The sequence below is a fragment of the Palaemon carinicauda genome, chromosome 1, assembly GCF_036898095.1.
Source record: "Palaemon carinicauda isolate YSFRI2023 chromosome 1, ASM3689809v2, whole genome shotgun sequence".
NCBI lineage: Eukaryota > Metazoa > Arthropoda > Malacostraca > Decapoda > Palaemonidae > Palaemon > Palaemon carinicauda.
The window spans coordinates 245,288,583-245,313,582 of record NC_090725.1 but is presented as its reverse complement, the minus strand read 5'-3'; the positions used below and the strand labels follow the sequence as shown (position 1 = coordinate 245,313,582).

Here is a 25,000-nt window from a genome sequence, read left to right as displayed (position 1 = left end):
AAACAACAACAACAAAAAGAAAAAGAGCATGAAATTGTTTCTCAGATTCAAATTACTCCCTCATTGGAAGCGATTGCAGAAGCTGTAGCGGCAGCTACTACTCGAGCAGCTCTTGATGTTTTAGCAACATCTAAACCAGAGACATTTTTTTCACCAGAAGAAATTCAAGAAATTGCCACTAAATCAACTTTTCTTACTGAAGAAATTCCAACAGATCAGTCTCCATTATCAACAGATGAATCCTCATCTGCTACAACAGTTGTAGCTGTGGGTGAAACAGATGATGCAATAGTATCAAATCTTCCGCCTCAAAATGACACAGAAACAGCTGCCAGTGAAACATCATCACAGTCTTCAGTAGTTTATGTAGCCACTATTTCCCACTCACCATCTGGATCGCCTTCATCCACTCCAGAAATGGAACTTAGTGGCCAAGCTGTTGAGGCTGCATTAGCAGAAGCAGCATTGGAAGAAGCATCAAATACCTCTGTTGTGAAGCCAATTATGCATGAGGAACCAGCAGTCCAAGAAGGTCCAGGTGCCACCACAGTTAGCCCAGTAAGAAACAGTCTTACATTGGTGTGGCCATCACTTACCCACTAAACCCATGTGTGCTTATTACTTTAATGAAATATAGAACTTAATAACAGACACATAGCCTGTGTTTAAAATGAATTTCACTATGACATTAACTATGAGTTTGCAAAGGGTATTAACTTCAAACTAATGTTATTTGTATTCATTAATCATTTGCTTTTCCTATTATTTCTATCACTGTATAAGATTTTTTTAATATGGATGGTGCTTTTATTTAAGTTACTATGAGTGAGATTATGTACACTACATAACTTTTACTATTTTGTTATGCCTGTTAGCATGTACTATTTTTTTTTCTTTTACACAAACTGGAATGATTTTGTGCATTTTTCCCCATTTATTGAATTTTATCTTTTTTTTTTAAATGGGGTGCTTTATGCGTGTTATTTTTTCTATTATTATGACTAAAGGAATGGTTATAATCATATTTTATTCACAAACCATCATTGCAGTATATGTGAATTCATGAGCAAACTTTAGAATTAATCTTGTATAACTACTCTAAGTTATGGATATTTTGTATATGTAACCTGTTAGTTGAGTGCATGTTGTTATAATCTTTCAGTGTGAGATAATTTTTACAAACTTATTCAAGTTTTTACTGACAATAAGCAGGTAGTTGACAAATAGGAAACCTGGTGATCTTTGTATAGATCTGTTGCTAAAATTGTTTCGTTGACTTGGTAGTCCGTTTAACAAATTTGGAACTCAGTCATACTCTGACATGAACCAACATGTAGCCAATCATCACTGCACTTCTTAATTGTTACATGAATATTTTTTTTTAATCTTTAAAATCCACCATTTCTATGAGTACTGCAGCCACTTGAAGATTTTCACTGCATTTATGTTGGGTGGTTTGGTTTTTATTCACGAATAAACCAAATATAAACTGAGCAAGTCTTACTGTCTACTACATGGCAATCTCATTTCGGTAGAGTAACTCACCCCAGCGCTTTATCCATATACAATCCCATATCATTACTAACCATTGTTTACATGAGCCTGATTTTGCTAAACTTTGATTGTCATCAAGAAGGCTAAAGTAAAATAACTACTAAATCAGAAATTTAGGGAAGGTTGTAGTCAGTATGGTTCGTTGAGCTCTATAACGAGAAACTCTTTGTTCAACAGAACGAACAAGTGTAGCCTATCCTCTTTTGTACAGTTTTGTTGTATGATTGTAGACTATATCAGTGTTCTGTGATGTTTTCATTTTCTTAAAAATCTTGCATACTTCACCTGACTTTATTCTTTCCACCATGCTTTGTACCTCATTACTGTTAACATGAATTGGATTCTTTTTGAAGCGATGTACTGTACTGTCATTCATTGCTTCATGTTTTTCATATTGGGTTTGACACCATTCTATTTACATTTTACAGTAATACTACTTTACAGAAGCATTGAACTGGATGGTTCATTTTCCGTGGAGGTTTTTCATTATTTTTCTGCAAGCTATTTGTATATTTTCTCCATAGTTGTATTGGTTCCCTATATTTATACTCTACATAAGATATATGATTCCAATCTACTCCATTCATGCATGAGACTCCTTGGGTGATAGGGGCGTTATGGTCCTAGGAAATGAAGTGATGTCAATATTATTCTCAAAGTTTGATTCTTTGGTTTTTCTTTTTGACACCAGAAAGATGCATATATATTTTCCATCAGTTATCTTTAAAATGTTCACAGCAAAATCTAATGTGAAAAGGACATCATGAATTTCCTATTCCATCAGATATTGGAACATTAATTGTTTAGCACTGTATCTAATTTAAATACTTTATTAATTTTGTTCATTGAGAAATTGTATTTTTTTGATTAATGAGATACAATGTTTGAAGGAAATGTCATTCGGTTTATGGGGTAATCAAAAAGCAGATTGCACAAATAGATTTAAAGAGTACTCTTTGGGGGCATCTACCAATTGGTATACCTCAGTGATTGGGTGGTTATAATTCTTAGTAAAATGCGCACTTTAGTCGATTGAAAAGTATTCCTTCACTTCTGTAAGGAATTATATTCTAAGAATTTGGAATTGGCTTCTCAGAATTTGTGGTATTTGGCATTGTAGCTCACCACCTGTAAAAGGTTAATCAAGACATTGTGCTGGAAAGTAGGCAAAACTGAACCAATCCATAAGTTTTCTCGAGTTGAAAGTTCCCATGACACTATTAGTAAAACCTTTTTGACATTTATTGTCCTTTATAAAACTTAGTTTCCTTTTGCGATTTCAGGTAAGGACTCCTTATCTTTTATTGAGCTTTAGAAAGGGGATTATTAAAATTATGCATCAGTAAATCTAAGACACATCATTCCAGAGACACTTTTTGGAAGTGTCTGTTCATATTTTAATACATAGAAAAGAATAATTGATTTTTGGTCTCCAGAATTTTGTGGCTGATCCTATTAAGCATCCATATGTAAAAGTCACCCTTTGTGAATAGCGTGAAACACCTTCGATAGTTTAGTAGGTTAAAATGACCTAAAGCATATAAATCTTGGTTTACTTTTTCCATCCCCATGATTTTTGAAGTAAACATTCTTGTTCTGCTTAGAATTTTCTGTAGCATATGCTTTATGTTGCTTAGTGTGACAAAATGGGAAATTTCACAAATTTTGTCTCACAATATTCAGAAGATCTTTTTGCATTTATTGTTAACATGAAAAGATGATTTTGTTGGTTTACTTTATTAACTAGATTTTTATATAGAGAGACTCATAGATCCTTGCATTTTTAGATTTACCCACTTTTGATTTTAATGGTGATAAATGGAAATGCTTAACTTTATACCCTTTCCCGGAAGAAAGGTACAGGATTTTAGACACTTAGCTGAAGAACATAAAATTGCAGCCTTTGTTATTTTGTGCTGGACAGTAACTTGTAAAATATTTTAAGGAAGAAAATCATCCCAAACTTGCTTAGAACTATCTGCAGATCCTTCTAGCCTGTGCTTGATAGTAATCGCATGCTCATTGGGACCAATGTTTATAGAACAACTGCAAAAAAAAAAAAAGTGGAATCTTACTCAGAGTTGGGACTGTGACTTATTTATGACGTTTATATATAATGATTTTTCTGAAGATACATTGATACTCTCCATGCATTTTGTTTTTAAAGAAAGTAGTTTTTCTCCATAGAGTATATTTTCTCAAAGTCAGTTTTCAGCTCACAGATTCTTTTTAATTTTCACATCAATACTCTAAAACTGTTTTACAACATTTATGGTATGTTTGGCTTCTCAAGTATACTATGCTATCATAATCTTTTAGATGAGAGGTTTTTTTTTTGGGGGGAGGGGTGGTAAAGACATTCAAGCAGGGAAATCTTGGTCTTAGCTCTTGGAAAGCAATTAGAATGGCATTCGTGGCAACTAGATAGAGCTCCTGGTGCTCTTATAATTATTCAATTTTACCAAGATATACCATCTGCTTTACAGCATTCAAGTACAATGCCAAACACCACGGATTTCTTTTGTTTCAATAACCCAAATTTCTGTCACACCATTATTACAACAAGCTACTTATATGTTTTAAGAGGTCTTACATTTTTCCCTGCTTATATGTAGTTTTTTCCAATTAGGATGTTTTTCCAGAAGTCCAGTCTCCTCCCTCTGCCACTAGTATAAGCTGTGTATTTTAGTTTGAAAACTACAATGATTTATGTTAATGAGGAAATGTCTTCAATGTTCTTAGAATCTTATTTCTGTTAATATATAAGCCCCTTCATTCACATAAGAAACATCTAAGACTGAATGAATAAGCAGTGCTGTAGTATAAATATTGTAAAAGTAATAAAACTAAAGTCTGGTAATGAATAAAAGGAAATTTTTTTCTTGAAATGTTGTTGACTGAGGATACTGAAGTTTTTTTTACCGAATAAAAGGACTTATATATAGATTTATATTTACAAACTTATTAAATTAATGAGTTTCATGTGCTGTACGGTATGAAAAGGACTACTGTACAGTACCTTTAAATCAAATTTATATGCTTGATGAAAATTTTCTGAAAAAAAGTGCAAGTATGATACATGTACTGCCATATAACTGAAGCAGGAATCAGAGACCTAATTATAAGTTAGTAATTTTCGTTTGAGGCACAATACTGTGCATTACTGATTTACTTAAGTGAAATGGAATAGGTTCACACAACTGAATATGTTTAGTACCTAGGGTTTATGGCATTAACCTATAAACAGATCGTGTATTGATCATTGCGTAACGTAGTATTACAAACAGTAAAAGGTTGTTAATCTTCAAGTGGTATTGTATTTAATTTTTTAACAAGTCAATGAAATTAGGCATATTTGTAAGCTAAAGAACTTTTCTTAAAAAGGATTGCCTACACCCCGTACTAAAACCACGACTCAGGTTTGTAAGTTTGAAATGGAAATGAATTTTCATGGTAGGGTATAATACAGTAGTTCATTTGCATTATATGGCAAATGCCTTCAGATATATATTGCATAGTACTTAAACATTTTAATTAATCTATGTACAGTATATGTTTGTTAATGCTCTTTACTCAATTACATGAATACAGTAATATTATTTTAATACAACTGCTCTGTTATGGTTGTCATTGACAGTTTCGTATATCTAATTTTTCTTGACCTGGTGCATGTTCTTATCTTGAAAACTCTGCTAAATCTTGTGAAATATTTTCATTTATAATATTTTATGAATTGTTTCTTTACTGTTGTTTACATTTTGTTAATACTAGGTGGCTTATACAGAAAACACACTAAGGATATAGATATTGAACATTCATGGTTCTTGTGCCATAAGTTTTTGTAGGATTACTAAATTTCTGTTATATGTTCTAACAATGCAAATAGTAATGAAAATTATTGGAAATAAAAATAATTTGTTTTACCACAAGTAATGTATTATTCACTTTTCATATTCAAAACATATTTGTATAATCAATTATATACTCATTCATGATCTGTGATGTTTGCTTAGAGAAGGAAATATATATATATATATATATATATATATATATATATATATATATATATATATATATATATATATATACATGGATATGCTGTACAGTACATGTTAACCAAATGTAGTTATCTCGAATTCATAATGTTAAATAACCTATGTGTTCACAGAGTCGATTGACAGGCCAGCCACTTATGACACAAAATCCTGATTATTTTTCACATGTATCATTAGATTATGCACTCCTTTAAACATTACATTTATCAGCCGTAAATCTTAAGAAATACAAGGAACTGAGAAGTTGCGAAGAAATACTTTAATTGAACATTTATTACGTTCCAGTACACTTTTTTACTGGTTGCCACTACGAATTTGATCGTAAATGCTGTATAAAAATTGAAGTACCAATAACAGCTTAAAGACTGACTAGGCTTATGCTAGAATATCAACGGTACACTATAAGACTTCCACTACTAATAAGAATTTATCTAAATTTTTTATTTGATAAGTAGGGCCTATGTGAAGTCTATGAAAGATTTTGATGGTATAATTATCCTTAGTCATTATTGATTTTTCATCAATTCTGATGTAATAGGAAGATTATGAAGTGGGTGGAAAATTAAATAACAGATCCTCATTGAAAAATGAAAACTATCCTGCTTTTTACTTTAGAATTAGTAAAAAAAATGTTAGCAGAAAGATAGAGGTCGTCTTTGGTGAGCTGAGAGTATAAAACTATACAGAAAGGAGGTCGATGTTTTCCATATTTTCAGAGGTATGCATTACAGTATTTGCTCAAATGTCTGCCTTGTAATGTGCAAAGTAGTGCCAAGCTCTAAAGCTAGAACGTAAAGGGGTTTTAACATGATTCAGAGGAAAATGTTAAAGGTTTCTTACCTGTTGATGTAATTACATATGCAAATTCTAACAGTAGATGTTGTTCCTTTGAAGCTCATTGCTTCTATCTATTTGGCTGCATTCATTTTGGTCCAACTTTTCAATTTTGCATAATTTTTATGTTTAAATTTAGAGGATAGTATAAACAATCAGTGCCTGGCCTGTCGAACAGATATGTAACTTATAAAGTTATTGCTTCAATTATGATGAATAAAAAGATCTCGCACATCCTTGTAACACATTTTGTGTTTAATGAACAATTTATCATTATTTTTCCTGCATTGTTATAACATATTTTAATTGGTAAACCACTTGAACATAAAATTATTTTCTTGTGTTGTATGTACCACTAGAGTAATTTTCTGGTGTCTCTTATGCAACTGGAGTAACTTATGATTTAGTTTTCTACTTTGGTAAGCTTCATTACCATCATTCTTAAAAACTTGGAAACCAAATTACAGTATCTAAATCCAAAGACTATAGTTTTTTCATGCTAGTCAGCAGCTTTAATTCGGTGATGAAGCTATTTGTCAACTTCTTAATTGTGCAGATTCTATTTCACATAGTTGTTTGACAGTGCAACCTCATATTCCCAGTTGGTTTAGTAACTTGTCTTAAAATGAATCATCATCATCATCATCATCATCATCTTCTACGCCTATTGAAGCAAATTTCCTCTGTTAGATTTCGCCAGTTGTCTCTATCTTGTGCTTTTAATTCAATACTTCTCCACTCATCATCACGTACTTCACGCTTCATAGTTATCAGCCACGTAAGCCTGGGTTTTCCAACTCTTCTAGTGCCTTGTGTAGCCCAGTTAAAAGTTTGGTGAACTAATCTTTATTGGGGAGTGCGAATAGCATGCCCAAACCATCTCCATCTACCCCTCACCATAATCTCATCCACATATGGCATTCAAGTAATCTCTCTTATAGTTTAATTTCTAATCCTGTCCTGCCATTGAAATACCAATATTCTTCTGAGGGGTTTGTTCTTAAATGTACTAAATATGTTGGAGATTTTTTCATTGTCATACCACGACTCATGTCCATACAGGAACACAGATCTCACTAAACTGATATATAGTTTGATTTTTATATGTAATGTCGGGCGATTTGATTTCCAAATTTTACTTAACTGGGACTTAATTTTGAGTTAGAATGAATAGGCTTTTATCAAATAAAGTTGATTTTACGTGTACTGTATTATTCATTCTTCTTGGGGTTTCCTTGTCCTTTGCTTCCCACATAGTTAACTTCACTTCATAACGATGTCATAAATGATGCCCTTCATTTCTCTTTCTTCACTATGCTTTCATAAAATCAAACACTTTATGATATTGAGGAAATAAAACAAATTGTAAAGATTGCTTCAATTTGTTATGTACATGTATCACAATTAAATATTTAAAAAGAAAAAAATATATTCATTACATTAGAGAGTAACTCAAAACAAGATTCAGTACTTTACTTAAAATTTATAACAAATTGTAGATAATTTAGTAATTAATTATTCAAGTAGCATGGCAGCAAAGACATAGCTGACTTATTAAGGAACTTTCATTAATTTTTTCTCTTGATGTATTGTAAGAATATTCAAACTTCATATATTTTACTGGTTATGAAAGATATGACTCTTGATGTCCCATTGTATAAGGCTTTCTATTTTTTCCCCCAAACTGGAAGTGTTTATTTTCTATTCAAGATCATAAAAATAGAACTTTTTTTAAAAGTGATAGAATATATTTCATTAATTGGTCTGCCAATTACTGTATATTGAAATCCTGAACATGAGGAAATAATATTTGATTAACTTAGAATAATGGAATACATTATATGAGTTCATATAGGTGCTTGCCCATTATAGATTGCATTTGACTGCAGTAGTACAATACATGTTCTGAGTCTCATAATGTAATATTTTCTTACATATTCTTACTTATTCACCATACTTTACTGCACTATAAATGTGGGGAATTAATTGTTGCTGTTAATGTAGAGGGGAAATTAATTTATTCTTTATTAGCTATTCCATAGGGTTTTAATGTTAATTCACACTCAAAATTATGTTAGAAATTTATTTTAGTGTTCCTCGTATATTCATTTTCTTTTTAACATTGGGAACTAATGAATTGTGTTCAATTATTTTAGAAGAACGAGGATAGTCCGACATCGAGTAAGGGTTCGAGCCCCGACATGGATGAATATGAGGTCATAACCAAAGGTAGGTTTTAAGACCCTTTACTGCAGTCGTCCAATCTTTATGTACTGTAATCATATATATATATATATATATATATATATATATATATATATATATATATATATATATACACTATATACAGATATGCGTATATATACATATATACTGTAATATATATATATATATATATATATATATATATATATATATATACATATATATATATATGTATGTATATATATACATATATACATATATATATATATATATATATACATACATATACACACTATATACAGATATGCGTATATATACATATATACTATACAGAGTATATGCATATAATATATAAATAAAATTGCAGTTAACATCATCACCTATCTAATAGTTCATTGTGTCCACCCAACAATCCATGTGAAAAAACTTAGAGACTTGTTACTTGTTCATCATCATGGCATGTTACATCAAAACTTTTAAACAAACACACAAGTAGCATAGTGCACAGATAGAGTTTAGTGTATATTTGGTGCTCTCCATAGCCTTAATGGGCCATAGTAACTTTTATAGTTGTTGGTTGTTATCTCTTTACAGTGTAGCCTACCACAATCCTTATATTCTTTTTGTGCTGCCGTCACATATATATAATAGCTTTTGGGATTTTTAGGAGTGATTTTTGTACACATATTTTAAGAGCATCCTATGCTCATATACCTTGTATATAATCTGTAATTTTAATTCTTCATTTTACTTGACTCCATATTTGACAAGGACTTCCGATTATCAAATTGTAATGTCAGACTGGATAAGACAAACGGACGCCTTATAGTGCTCTTACTGGCAGGTCATATGAATTTTGCAAAAGGAAAGGATTTTTAGTAGAGGGAGTTGCAAATTTCACCCTTATCCCTTACTTCCACGACTGAGTCTTTCTTCTGATTCAAATAATTTTTTATCGGACATCATGTTTTGAGACCAGGTCAGACCAACAGACACATTTCCTTAGTTCTAGACGCCAGGTCCTAGCTATAAGGATAATAGGGTTGTTAATATATTTCACATAAATGAAGGCCATTTCAACTTTACTCTGACATCATTGCCATATTCCATCTCAGCTTATCTCATGATAACACGGTAGGTAAGTCCATAAAGCAGTCCTCAATTGCATTCATTTTCATCCATTTTCATCCTTGTTAAAGTGAAAGGAAGTAAACTTTAATTCTTTGGATTGGCCCAAATCTCCAACTGGTTATTCCATATGAGAATCTATTATTTTTTACCGTCAGGGTAAGGATCAAAATTAATTGGAATTACTCCAGGTGAATGTGAAAGCTAGTACCTCTCTGGGAGGTATGGTATCTTATAAGGTAGGAGGATAGATACAGTGAGAACAAAAAGAAAAATTATTTTGAATTTTCATTTTGATGTCATGAAGTTGGCACTTCTGAATTGATAGTATTTAGCCATCTACAGGTAGATATTTAAATAACCAGGATTCTTCTTTGCATATGATATTTTTGTTTTGTAAAAGATTATTTGATAGCTTTGAAAATTTTATCAGGTTAATCTATAGTGTATAGTAAATATATACAAATGTTTTGCTTACGGTATTAGTACTCGAGACTTGGTTATCTTTTCATTATAATTGCTGAGGTTTTTTGCAATTTTTTTTTTTATTATTCTGATATGTTTGGACTCGCCTTATTTTGCATGTCTTTCATTTTATACATGTGATTTTGTCATGAAGTAAATTTAATGTTGATACTGTGTATGATACTAAATTTATTAAAGCTAATTTAGAGGATTAAATGCTCACACGCTTCCACATTATTTATTTACTATATTATTGTAACTACCTTGAGCATTGCATAATACCAGCTTGCATTTTATTCAGTTGCACAGGTTGCTCATGTTAACTGCATAATTGCTCTATGTTTTATAAGGCATGTTTAGATTTTATTCTATTGATGTGATGAGGTGAGGGGCTCATGTTGCTTTTATTTGATCTTTTTGAGCTGAATTCCAAGATAGAAATAATAAAAGGAAATAAATGTATTGATTTCCCTGACAATTGTTGTTCGAGATCTAAACTGACAATGATAATTTCTCAGTAATTCAGCGTCTACCGAAAAAAAAATATCAATAGTAATGATAAATATATTGTTACACAAAAAATGTTGTCCTTCAAATCTTAATACATTTATAAACGGAACAGAAGGGCAGATTTGATTAATGAGTCATAAACTAAAAGAGAATACTTTAGTCCTGTATTATGAAAAAAAAATAGACTCAAAGTCATGACTTTAATAGGAAAAGTCCAAGTGTGGAGAGGACTTTAAGTAAGATGGAGTGATTATGAACGCTGCAGTTTATTTAGGAAGAATAATTCATTATATGGTATATTGAATTAAAGACAACTCATCAGATACATGGTTACAAGCACATGAAAGTAATATTCAGTAACTAATAGTGTGCATGAAATATTTTTCTAGATTACAAAGAGGATATTTTTATTGACTAATCAAGACCATAAAGTAGAATATACGTATTTGAACAATTTATTTTCAAGTGATGGTAGTTATGTAGGATAAGTTAGAATCTGCACAGGTTTTAAGCTTCTGAAAGGGAACAATTAGTGACAATTCGAACTTTCTTGCATATGCTACTTATGAGGTGGATGTTCTGTAGTAAAAAATGTGCGATGCATTTATTCAGAAATTATAATGATAGAAAGCTGAATGGTAGCTTATTACAATCCAAATTAGAGTTCCTTTGGAGAAACTGATTCCATATGCATATTAAAGATTTATTTTCAGAAAATTAATATTTGGAAGAAACAAAAGCACTTATACAAAATTAACATATAAAGTTAGACATGCAGTATTGATAAGTGTATGATAAAATCAATTTTTTTCCTTTTATTATTTGCAGTAACAACAATATTTTGGTATATCTTGCAATCACTCATTGTGTTTTTCAAGTTAAAATTGCTATTTCAGTGATGAAACTAAGGCTTTTAATATATTTGTGTTGCATCTCTTTGCAGAGTGCATGGACGCACACAAGTAGAAAGGTCCTGCAGTTATTATTCTAGTTACTTCGCCTTCAGATATCAAACTAACAATTGCAGTTCTCTAACCAATAAATGTGTAATGTGTCTATCCTTAAGAACCTCTGTTTCTCATCTGAATGTATGTCTGTCATTCAATTTATTATTTCTGTACTAGGACAAAAACACAGAAAGTAGTGTACAAGTCATACAATTTCAAGAGTGAAGAAGAATTTTGTAGAGAAAATAACATCTCGGTAGAGGCTGCCTTATTCTCTGATTCTTTTCGAAGACTTCACTCTCCCGTAGCCTACCACTCAAGGAGTTCCCGCTTTTTGAATTTCATCTTTAGTTCCCTGTAAGCCAGATACATTTATTTTATTTTTGCATATGTTTTTTTTTTTTTTTAATTTCCTGACTATTGACATTATATTCACACAAAGTAAGTGTGTTACATATCTAACTCAAACATATTGATAAAGGACTTTCCATCTACTTTCATTGATTTGTGTGTGGTGTAAAAAGTCTTGCATTCTTGTCTTGGTTGTGTAAATACAGTACTGTACTTATTTTTTTTTAGTTCTTATTTTGTTTTAGTCTACCATTCCTTTCTTTTCCAATTCTTCCTCCACCCTCTTCTTTTGTCATCTTATGCAGCAGTTCAACATTCACCCAAGGAGAGATTTTCATGAGGCAAGGAATGTCCTTTTGACTTTTATCAAAGAAGTAATGTCAGTAATTGGTAATTTTTCCTTGTGTGCTTACATTTCGTTGTATTATTATTATCAATACCGAGATATATAAAGCCCCCAAGTTCTTCCCTGTTCCTTTGAAAAATATTGTATAATATACAGTAGGTGGATTTTTGTATGGTGATCCAAATAATAAAAATATGTATAGTATTGCACGCTTAGCACTAATAATGTACATAGGAGATTCATTTTTATTTCTTTGATTGTGTGCTTTACCTTTCTCTACTCTTCGAGTGAACTTCATACCATTCCTTCTCGCTACCTCTTGTATTTGTAAGTTTCCTTAGTTTCTGCAATCACAGCATCCTTGTGAGCTAAAGATGTGGGATTTGGGGGAGCATATAGGTCTACCTGCTGATTCATCAGCAGCCATTGCTCGGCCTTCCCTGGTCCTAGCTTAGGTGAAGAGGGGTCTTGGCCACTGAGCATATGGTTAGCCTCTAGGGTATTGTTCTGCTTGCTAGGACAGTGTCACTGTCCCCTGCCTCTGCCATTCATGAGTGACCTTTAAACCTTTCTTTACCAGTGTTAACTTTGCCATGGAATTTCTGTTACGTAATATTTTTATCATGAATAGTTAAAAAATTATATGATAAACTGTCAAGAATTACTTGAATTATTCTAATCGAAATCTCTGAGTTGCTCGCTTTTACCCTCTTCACGTATAGAGACTAGAGTCCCACGATATCTTTTGTAAATTTAGTTCTTGAGTAGGGAATGAAACTGTAATACTTGGGTGAGATGTAGATGCTTAACATTACTTTATGCATGACTTAAACAACCCGTTTATAAGTGAAGCATAAAAGACATTCAAATTTTATAGATAGGCATACTGTGGTCAAAACCTTTTAGCAGTCATGGGATGCCTTTAAATATGCTCATGTTTTGTCCCAGAATTCTTTGTTCTTGTATTAGGTTATTCTAATTTTATAATTCTTAAATGATGTCTATGCTGATCTTTTAAGTCGCAGCTTGTTTATTTTGTACAAGATAAAACATATGTTACTGCATGCTAGAAATAGGTCTTGGCAACCAAGTTAAATGGGCCCTACGATACTTATGTTTTACATTACTGTATCCTGATAGCTTTGATTTTACATATGCCTTTTCACACAATCTTTTGTTGACTACTTAACTACTTTAGTAGTGATATATGTAATTTGAAGGTCACTGCATGGTTAAAACGTATAAAGAATTAATTTGAACAAGATATTAGTTCATTGGATGATATTTGGGAAATTGAATCTTAAATTAATTCCTCATTATTGGCCATGATTAGATTCCAAAGGCAACATCATTAGCTTCCGTGGAAGCTAAAATTTATTGTATCGTTGAACTGTTTGAGAGTTTGCTTCATATTACTAAACAATCTTCTTTTATCTTTTTTTGAAAGAAGTTATATCAATAACATTTCGTACAATTTGCTATTTTGTAGTTTTCATGCCCAACATATCTTTAATAGTAATCGCGAGCATACAATCTTAGGTTAACCTACCATTCCTCTGATAGTAGTTTGTGTAAAGGCATTCTTATTTAATGTATTACTGTTTTTCAATACTTACATGTAAATAACGTATCACCCTTTCCCGCTTACAGCCATAAGTCACAGTTACCAAAATTCATTAACGACTTTAATATTGATGAGTTTCATGGGGTCTGCCCGACATGGTTCCTGTTCTCTTTAAAAAAAACACACTGGCTTGTCCACGAGGGCAGGGGTATAAGGGTAGAGAGAGAAAAGACTACTTTTTATCTTGAGGTTCAGAAGCTTGCTCTTTGTAGATATTAACAGATATTGAAATAGTGAAATTGTGAATATATTTTTGGGGGGGTACGGTGGTATGTTTATTTTCTTAATTATAAGGCATTTTTCTGGAGCGAAAGATGACGTAAAATGCACTTATGTCCACTGGGTCGAGATTTATGCTAGATATTAAAAACAACCTTGGCCACTTATATCTATTCTTCAAGTTTTAATTTAGATAGAATGTAATTCATCACATTTATTAGTGTTAGTTCACCTGTGTCATGGAAAGCACCTTCATTTAGCCAGTTTGTTAAGATGTACTAATTTAAACAAATTTCTTTTGGAATATAACAGTTATTATACTTCATAATTCGAAAGTACCTTGCAGTGATGCCATTAATTCTAAGATCTATCGCAAGGTTTCTCAACAGTAGACAATGTTGTCTGACTTTATTGCTATATCATATTCCAATAGAAATTAGAAGATCTGTTTGTCTTATTTTCTTTCCTCGGGATTTCGTTTCATTACATATCTTTCTTTAAATGAGGTTTGAATTCATACTGTCCTAAAAGTGATGTACAGTACCTACCTGCAACTTACCAAGTAGGGCATTTTAACTAATTTCATCTCTCTCTCTCTCTCTCTCTCTCTCTCTCTCTCTCTCTCTCTCTCTCTCTCTCTCTCTCTCTCTCTCTCTCTCTCTCTCTCTTTCTTTGCATCCATCATAATATTGAATTTTTTCCTTCAGAGGAAGACCATACAACTACAACAACAAAGGTGAAAAAGTTGAAGGAAGGGGCTGAAACAGCCAAGGTTAGTTATGTGTGCAGTATATACCTCTATTTATAAGTATTGTTTTATATCTGAATTGTGAATCAACCCATTATTATCTTAATTAATCTTATCAAATGTTCATATGCCTTTACGATTCAAGTGCCAGTTTCTAGGAAGAAAATGGGAAAACTAAAGTTTCTACTAGATTTAAATAACCTGCCCATGAGTTAACAGCTCCTCATTACAAAATCTCTGTACTGTAACAGTACTAGCGCATGTTTACACTGTTTTTGCTTACATGTGCGAGCTTGGGAACTACTGTTTAATCAACTGTCAAGTTTCATCGTGATGAAAAGATTGTTAATACTGTAGTATCATTTTGCTTCATGAGAGCTTGTTATCTTTCTCTCTTTTTGGGGGTTCTGTTTGCCTCATGATATATCTGAATATATTATTGACTAACTCTAGTCCAGTGATGTATTATGTGGGCCTTTGTAAGGCCTAAATGTTTGACCTTAAGCCCAACTTTAATGGCATTACGTGTAAAGGTAGAATATGTAATCAGACAGTTAATCACTGGAACTTCAGAAGTTCTAACTTTTTGTGGATTCTTTTCTGTTGAACAGGCTCATTTCTAGACCTAGATGGAAGCAGAGAGGTCGGAGTTGCACCCACCTTCACTTCCCTCTCTTGTGTAGACACCTATGTTCGTCTGTAGCATGATTGTTCATGCCGATAATGCTGTAAATCCGATGTAGTCTCTGCACCTGAACAATAGGAAGAGATATTTCAGCATTTTGGAGGAATGAGATTTGCCAGTGGATTTGTCAGGGTTAGTTAGATACTTCAAGACACGCTTTTTCATTAAGAAAGATTGCAGTAAGTCTTAAGTTATGAAAACTTACTCTGGCCCCTTATTTTGCTTCATCATTCTTCAAACCTCCGATCTTCCCTAGTGGCTTGATGTTACAAACCACTTCTAGACGTAACAGTCCCTTTCTTTTTGTTAAGTGTTATTGCTCAACATTCACTGGTTTTTACACACTTTAAGAGGCCTCTAAAATTTGACACCTAATTCAGTGATAATTTTTTACTACATCTTGAGCTTTTGAGCTATAACACTCTTTCTGCCTGCTAGCAGTTTTACACCCACTTTGTTTTAGAGATAAATGCTGCTAGTGCACCTGATTTTTCACAAAACATCAACGAATTGGCAAACGTTCTCTTCTCAGACATTAGCTGCCCATTCTCCTGGAGTTTTTTCATCAAGAACCCGGCCAGCTGTTGTACATATGTTAGTGAGCAGTTTAGCACTTGCCTCTCATGCTCCAGCTACTCCTGCTCCTAGTCTTGAGCTGTCTACTGCTAAAGTAAATGTTAAACTTGCACCCATTAGTCAACAGGCAACCACTTCTTTGGCACTCGCATACCTAGAATTTAGTTATCAGGCGCTTTTAGTGCTGTTTTGCTTTGCATTTCCTTCACTTTTAAGGCACTGATTTCGTATCTGCAAGTTTTGGTGTCACTTTACCAGAACTCCTCTGCTTTGATGTCCAAGTCAGTACCTAATAATTTTATTGATCAAGCAATTACTTCTTTAAAGGAGCCTTCCATTTGTATTTCTTTCCTTTCGAAGTTGTTTATGCTTTTTTGTAAGTCAGAGTACTACACAGTCTTTGATGCTTTCATGACTTTTACCCAAGTTTTCTCTCAATTTTTGGGGACCCTTTACTTTGTCCTTTGTACCCTCAGAAAATTTCAACTTCAGAAACCAAGTGCATTTATCACAGACTCGAACACTCCTTTAGAGTAGACTCAGATTCTGATGCGGAACTAGGCTTTGCCAATACATTTTATTCAATGGAAAGTAGAATACAGGAGCTTTTCCCTGATCATGTAAGATTAGATTGAACAACAGACCATCTATCCAGTGTTTCATCTAGGATGGAGATCCCTTTTCAACTGATGCTAGGACCAAATGAGTTAAACTTCATTAGGGCAAAGCTAATGAAGTCAGCAAACAGAATTTGTAGCAAGACTGAAAATTCTAAGACACATGCTCTCTGGTTGCCATTGTTGATGAGACTGAATGGGGAACACAGTTGCTTCTTGAATTTACTTCTTCTGGAACTCACTAGGTATAACTACTATTCTGGCTCCTTTTGTTAATGTTGATAAGGGGAATGCCTATCAACCAGCAATGATTAATATCTTTGGCTTTATTTGTTACATCTGAGAAAATCTTAAAAAAACTTTTCCTTCTCAGTTTCCTCTTTAGGGGGTAAATACAAAATTGTCTCTATTTTTTTTCAATGATATTACGACCTAAAATCAAGCCACTTGGTTCATACATTATGGCCTCCTCAAATGTCTCAACTGCACACTTGGAGACAGTGTTAGTAACTCGGTCAACACATTATCTAATTTGGTAAAGAAGAGAAGAGAGTAACTTTAATTCCATCTTGGTAAGTTTGTTTTAACAGAGCAGGAAATGGACACCTTCCTTGATTTTTCCCCCAGCCCCCTCTTTGAAAATATGAAACTACATCAGGTTTTAGAGAAAGTCTTGACCAAAGGACAGATGGTTCTGTTCACACAATCCTAGGAAGTTCCTTTAGCCAAGATTCCTACGAAGTCTTTTAGACCTTCCAAGAATTTGGCACCAGCTGCAACTACTAAATCGAGACAAATCCTCATCATTTTCAACCTGTAATGAATTGAGGATCTCTTACTAATCCTACGACAGTTAAACTGTTATCCCAATGTATGAACTCTCAGGTGATGGTAGAAGGTAGGGTGTCACTTTTCTTTCACTGCTGTTAGTATATGCAAGCAGAACCTTGGGTTCTGCAGATCACATCCCCCTAGCAGAGAATCCATCTCTAGAAGGGTCTTGGACAGGCTTCCCTGCGTTCGTGTACAACAATGAAAAGTCATTGACTCCTCATCTTGAGATGAGAACCACTTGTTAAAGTATGCCATCTAAGGAGTATGGTCAGTTCTTTTACCCTGGCTTTCTACAATAGTCTGACAGGAGGCTGGAGACTGGTTTTGGATTTCTCCCTCCTTGATAAGTTTCTAGTCCTTACAAATTTCAATATATGCACAGCCCTTTTATGTCTTCATACGTGACATGACCCGAGTAGTAAAATGGCTCTATTCAAATAGGTATAAGACGTCAGTATCAAGATGACTGGTCATTGAATACTCCTTGTTAGAGACCCTAAGGGCCCATTAGATAATTTGAACTCTTTTGTTATTCTGGGTATTCTAGTCAGTCTGATAAAGCCATAACTCTCAGACTCAACAGATAGTTTATTTAAGGATAGTGATAGATTGAGCTCATTACTTGGCTTCTTCAGTGGTGAGGCGGTTAGATTCATCCTAGATTCGATCTGGAACATCGAGATCCAACAGCCTCTCCCTGCCAACACTTAAATATGTCTTCTGTATGCCATGGCCTTTTTTTTTTAGATAAGTTTATTCTTCATTCTTGTTTCAAATCGAGACCCCACACATTCTGCCCAAATTAATTACTGGACAGATTGGTAGATTGGTACTCATTTGGTACTCACCCCAAAAATTTCCAATCTAAACCTAGTATCGCTTTAATTGAGTGACAAACACTGCCTTCTGTTGGGCATTAGGCAGAGATCAAGAATTCATACCTTGTCTTATATCTAGACACACTGGTCAAAGGGTATGGCACAACTAATGGAATTGCAGTTTGTTGCCCTTGAAGCATGAAAGAGGCATAGTTCGTATAAACTGCTTCGAGCTGTTAATGGTTTTAAAATCCTTGCATATAGCAGAAGAAAAAAATGCAAAGAAAGATTGTAGCCCCTTATCCCGAAAATGCAATGGTTTTATCTTATATCAGGAAACAAGAGAGAACAAAATAGTCCCTTTTCCTCCATGCTTTACTGTGCTGGGCATAGTTCATGAAGGATTTCAAAGTTTACCCTAAGAAAGTTGAACATCATAATAGATCAACAGAGAAGGAAAGACCAACCCCTGCCCACTAAATGGTCTCTGGGAAATCCTCAGAAGTCCCCTCAATTATAAACTGGATGTCTTCTGTTCCCTAGTTCCAGACCCTCTTGACTTGGCCATTGGATATCATGATCTAGAACTTGTCATAAATAAGATTTAAACCCATGATCAAAATGGTTGTGTGTAAATTTATGATTTCACTGGATGTAAGAATAATAATTACAGATTTTTTATTGTTTGTTCTTGCAAATTGCCTGAAAACTCTTTATTTCCTACCCCTGATCATAAAGTTTTCAAAGCCTTCCAAGTTGTCATTATCTATTCTAGTAGAAAGTTCATAAGTTCTCTGTACCAGTGGAAAAGGGCATTCTACTTTAATTTGCATAAGCATAAAGAACCCTTATATAATGTTATAAATTTTTTATGCTTTTGAAAGCTACTTGAAACACTTAGGTAACAACAATCAAAGAATACAATTCCATGTAGATATCTGTTCTAAGACATACAAGGGTTGATCTATTTAGTAGTCCAGAAATCAAGAATTGTATTACTACTGAAGTTCCTCCTACCTCTAACCACATCATTTGGGATTTTAGTGCTTGAATATGCATCCTATTCACCTTAGGAGCCTATTGGTTCTATTGGTCTTAAAGAACTAATGATGAAAACCATTTTCTTAGTGCCCTTGTTACAGCTAAAAAGGGTTAGTAAGACACAAGCATTGTCATACTATAATTCAACCTTATTTCTAATTAAGTGGTGGTTTTATCAATCTTACTAGACTTCAGATAGAAAAATCAATTACCAAGCCGGTCTGCCCAGACCTTTATCCTACTGCTCTGAACTTTTTTGTAGAAGAGATACAGATGAGATGCTTCTGTGTCTATGTATCAGGAATGGCCAAGCTCGTATATAAGAATATGTTATGTCCTCCTTGCTTAAAAAGTTGACATGTGAAGCACACTGCAGCCTTGATGAAACCTTTGCATTTGCTAAAGGCAAAGGCACGTGATATAAGAGGGATTACCACTTCTAATATACTGTCTTTTATTTGAAATACTGTACATTCAAATTGTTTATGATTTGTGCTCTACTTTAGGTCCCTTTGATACAGCAGGGAACATATGAACTCGAATCAAAGCAAGACTACTATTTTCCTTTATACCATGCCAGTACAGTTCACAGTACCAACAGTTGTGAAGAAAAACTATTAAATAATGAGAGGACTGTTTGAATCATGTAAAAACTTATGTTTTAACTTTTTTTCGTGAAACACAAAAGCATATGAATATTGTTTTCGGTAAATATTGTAATAAATTTTATAATGAAAATTTTCTCATATACAGTCATTGCTTATTTAATGTAACTGGTTCTGAATTTTCTGAGCAGAATTGCTTCCCGATAATATAACCTTTCATTTATAATATAGAATCTGTTTTATGTTCAGAACGAACCCAAATTGAGTGCAGCCACGACTCAGAAAGTTGAAGATATTAGGAAAGAGGTGGAGGAGGAGGCTGAAAATGAAGAGGAAGAGGAGGAAGAAGAAGAAATAGAAGAGGAGGTTGAATTTGAAGAGGTCCCCAAGAAAGATAGTGCAACCAAAAGACCAGCAGTAGATGCATCAGCCAAAACAACGCCAAAAAGTGATGCTGCAACAGAGGAAACTTCAGATGATGAATGATGGGAAAAAATGAAAAGAAAGAATGGTTATCTCATCTCATAAAATGAACTGACAGCTAAAAATGACCCATTTCATATTATAAGTGACAATTCCTTCCGTTTGTGCATGGGACAGGAGGGTCACAGATGTGGAGTAGTTAGTTTATATAGCAGTTCACTCAGGAATGCAAGATTGAGGTTGGATATTTGTTACTGTACAGGTATTATAATTACGAATACTGAACACGAAATTGATTGTTTTATTAGTGATTACTCTTCACATTGAAAGTTAAAATGAATTTTATGATAATTCTGTTGCTATACATGTAATCTTATTGGTGATCTTACTCTCATACCTCTAAATTCATGAAAGACAATCTGTGGTTAAGCAGGTTTTTGTTCAAAATCGTCTGCATCAGACTGGTCTATTCTGAAAGTATTTACACATAAAACATGTGAATGAACCATTCACTGTTAAATTCAGATATTCTACAAATCTTCAATTTTGTCAGAACAATAATGTTCAGTGTGTTGACGTTTGAATTCACATCATTAATGTATGAGACGGATTTATCATACTTGAGTTATTATAAAATCAAACTACTTCACTTCTGAGTTAGGCATTGTCCACCTTCACGAATGTTTGAAACGCCATCAGTGCTATCTTTGTGTTGCGTTGATGATATACAGAAAAGCATCAAAGATATGCAGGTGAAACTCTCAAAGAGATCCTTCTGTATCCCAGAAATGCAAAGGATTGGAATACTAAGGCATTCACAGCCAAGTTTGACTCATGCTAATCACAGTATGGATAAGTGGATGAATAAGAATAATGTGTGTAGTTTTATTTACTTGTACAGGTATATGGATAAGTCTTGGTGTATTAATTTAGAATATTAATTTGAGTGCAGCTTTTTGATTACCAGGGATATTTTTTTCTAAATATTGGCTTCACGTAAGAAAATTAATTGAAAGCCATCATATGAATTACACTTATCATTGAAGTGCAAAAGTTACCGGTAAATGCTGATAAGAGAATGATTATCATTAGTACTTTTGGTATTTTTATATCCTTAAGTTTGGAGGAATGGTCGTGTTACAGCATTCAGAATTAACCATTTTTTTTTTAGATCAGTTGTTTTCAGTTAACATTGAAAATAATTTATTTCTGTACTATTTTGTTTATATATATATATATATATATATATATATATATATATATATATATATATATATATATATATATATATATATACTGTATACAAACACACACACAGATTGTGTTTGTGTTTTCAATATCAAGAAATTACTGCTATTTTTCCAGCTGAGATTGTAAGAAACAGTGTGAATTATGCCATTTTCTAAGGTACTTATTTCTTTTGAGAACTTTAATTTTGTTTGAAAATGGTAGGCTACATGGTTTCTGATATTAGTGGTGTACAGTGTTATGAAATATATTATACAGGGCATACTAAATTAGAATGAAATTTAGGTATATTTTAGTATTTTCATTACAAGAAACGTTTTAAAAGAATCTAGCATATCTTATTTTACAGTGATGTATCTGTTTTTAAATCATAGGCTACTTGCCATGAATATGAAAGTATAACAATCGTCATTATGAGGAAATCTTGTTTCTCTTGCTTCTCAACTTTTTACAACTTTACTTTTCCACTTTTAAGTTTATGATATTTAATGAATTTGAGAAGCTTGGTAATCTATGAAGGAACTTTTCAGAATTTTCCTACTTTGTCCTAAGAAGGTAATTAGCCTTGAAAACTTTGTGATCAACACATTTTCTCTTCTTGTTTGTCTTGATAGAATTAAAAATTTTATTTTCATTTTAACAAATTGATATTCATTCACTGTTTGAATGTTGGATGGTATCTATAATAAAGTACAGTAATGACAACCAATGTGCAGTAAGAATTTATATGATTTTTAGAAGTTTATGTTAGAAGAATATCTCGTAAGGTTTACTTTTTGATGTTACAAAATTTATGTTTTATGAATACTCAAGATACACTAAATAACTTTTCTAATTAAACAGTTGTACCATAAGTAAAAATAGATAATGCAGTCTTGTGTTACAATGTTCTCTTCTTCCATACAAAATCAAAGCTGGTCAGGTACTTCAAAACCATCCATGATTCACCTTTGATCTGGTGAAATGGTATATTTTTGGTGCATCAAAGTTTTGACTTTTGTCTGAATGAAGAGGACATATTTTCCACACACACACAAAAATACTGTTGATTTCTTTCATGAAGGTGAATGTTTCCTTCCATTCTAAAAATTATAATGAGCTTGACCATATGATTTATTAAATGTAACATTAGATACATACCCATATAAACAATAAGGAAGTCTAATGACAAAGGATAATCCAGTTTGTCATGAAATGTTAACTATGAAGACATGCAATAAAGGGACTCCTTTTTTAGGGACTTCCTACTGAGGCTATATCATATTGCATTTCCTTTAGTACTGCATCCAGGCTAACATTACAAGGTCTGCTATGGTGAGCAATGTATAGCTATATTCACAGTAAAGTTAGCAGTGCATTTTCAATTTGGTAATTTTAGTTGTCTAAGAATTATAGTGTCTTAACTGACTGATTTCCCAAACTTTAGGCAATGGATTGTGGATTAGTAAATATTTATTTCCTTCTGAAATAATTGAAGTCTCTGTGAAGGTTTGAAATTTTAGCACAGTGGTCTCTGTAAAGAATTGTTTTTATATCTAACCAATCTGAAATACCATTTTAATTTGTAAATTCATGTATCATATAGATTTTCTGTTCAGTGACAATTTCCTCATTTACATGTGGCTTAAGAAATTGTTTCACTTGGGTATGAACAAAACTTTATCGGTACACAAATTTTGTTCATTCGTTGTTATGTTTTAAAATGACTTCATTTTCTTTGTATATTTTAAGATTCCTCAAGGATTCACTTTTTGTTCCTCATTACGGTATATATCTGTTTATGTTTTACATTTGTGATGTGAGCAAGTTATGTTACTGTGAGTGATGTCATTAGGATATATGTCATTTCTGGAATGTTGTGGCAGTCATTATATATATTTATATACAGTATATATAAATATGTAGCGGTGTACATGTCATATATACAGCCATATTCATTATGTGCAGTATATGCACACAGTATACTATATATATATATATATATATATATATATATATATATATATATATATACATATACATATACATATATATATATATATATATATATATATATATATATACATATATATATATATATATATATATATGTATATATGTATATATGTATATATGTATATATGTATATATATATATATATATATATATATATATATATATGTATATATGTATATATATATATATATATATATATATATATATATATATATATATATATATTAAAGTAATCGTTCTACTCATTGCAATTCAAAGGGTTTATTTTCCTCTTTCTACTGTATAATGTGAAGACAAGAATCATTTTGTACTTTTGGTTGATTATTCCTCAAGGTCCCTGTGCGTTTGGATTATAGAGAGAAGAAATAAAATTCCCACCCTGACCTAGATAGAAAACTTGAATTTAAACTGTTATTGAAATTGTGGAGGGATTACTACAACATATGCTGTCTTGTATAGCTTACATGTACAATATGTATTTTATATACTGTACTATATGTGTATGTATATATGTACATATATATGTACATTTATAAATATATGTATGAGATGAAAATTGTAGACAACTATCTTAGAGTAATATTACGCTAAGTGCATCATCATTGTTGCTGAAATATACAACTTGCAGTTAAGGTTACTAATAGCATTTAACTATCTCAGTCTCCCTTCCCTTCAAAAGTATGCTGATGTAGCCTTAGGTCCCCATACAGTATACACTTTTCACATCCTTTATTCTTTGTATAGTTTTATTTCTATTTTTCTTATGGTTGCATTCAGGCTTTTCCTAATACCTGACAGCTATCTAAAAGAAAGCAGACTAAAATTCAGACAAGCAAATAAACATGATCCTTCACCCTCCAAATTCTCAACCTGTGTTAGTTTTTAGTATCTTCAGGCACAAGAATCTGTTGGTTTTATTTAAGTGTGTAATTATTAGTGGATCAAGCAATATATACATTCTAGTCATTTGTATAATCTAGTCTATTTTGGAGTCGGTTTAGTATGTTGGTTATTCAGGTGTTGACGCATAAAACTTGTGATTCAATACTTAATAAATTATATTACACTGTTTTTGCCTTTCTTTGCTTTCAGACTATTCTGCATCTCTTATGGCAGAAAATGTTCATTGCTCTACCACTGACCTAGTCAAAGACATACAGGAAGCAAATTTG

General features: G+C 32.5%; 1 protein-coding gene across 12 annotated transcripts in view; it reads left to right on the top strand.

The window, feature by feature from the left end:
• The window catches only part of LOC137654777 (enolase-phosphatase E1-like), a 149,777-nt gene extending 125,952 nt beyond the window's left edge, over positions 1 to 23,825 (top strand). For 6 of the 12 annotated variants that reach the window (XM_068388784.1, XM_068388779.1, XM_068388764.1 and 3 more), the window contains 4 exons: positions 1 to 558; positions 8,600 to 8,672; positions 14,946 to 15,010; positions 20,412 to 23,824. The exon at positions 1 to 558 is cut by the window's left edge and continues 1,962 nt beyond it. In XM_068388784.1, coding sequence (XP_068244885.1) covers positions 1 to 558; positions 8,600 to 8,672; positions 14,946 to 15,010; positions 20,412 to 20,648 — 933 coding nt within the window. In that variant the 3' untranslated portion in view covers positions 20,649 to 23,824. The other 6 variants (XM_068388756.1, XM_068388736.1, XM_068388727.1 and 3 more) reach the window with 3 other exon arrangements.
• The last annotated feature ends 1,175 nt before the right edge of the window (positions 23,826 to 25,000 follow it).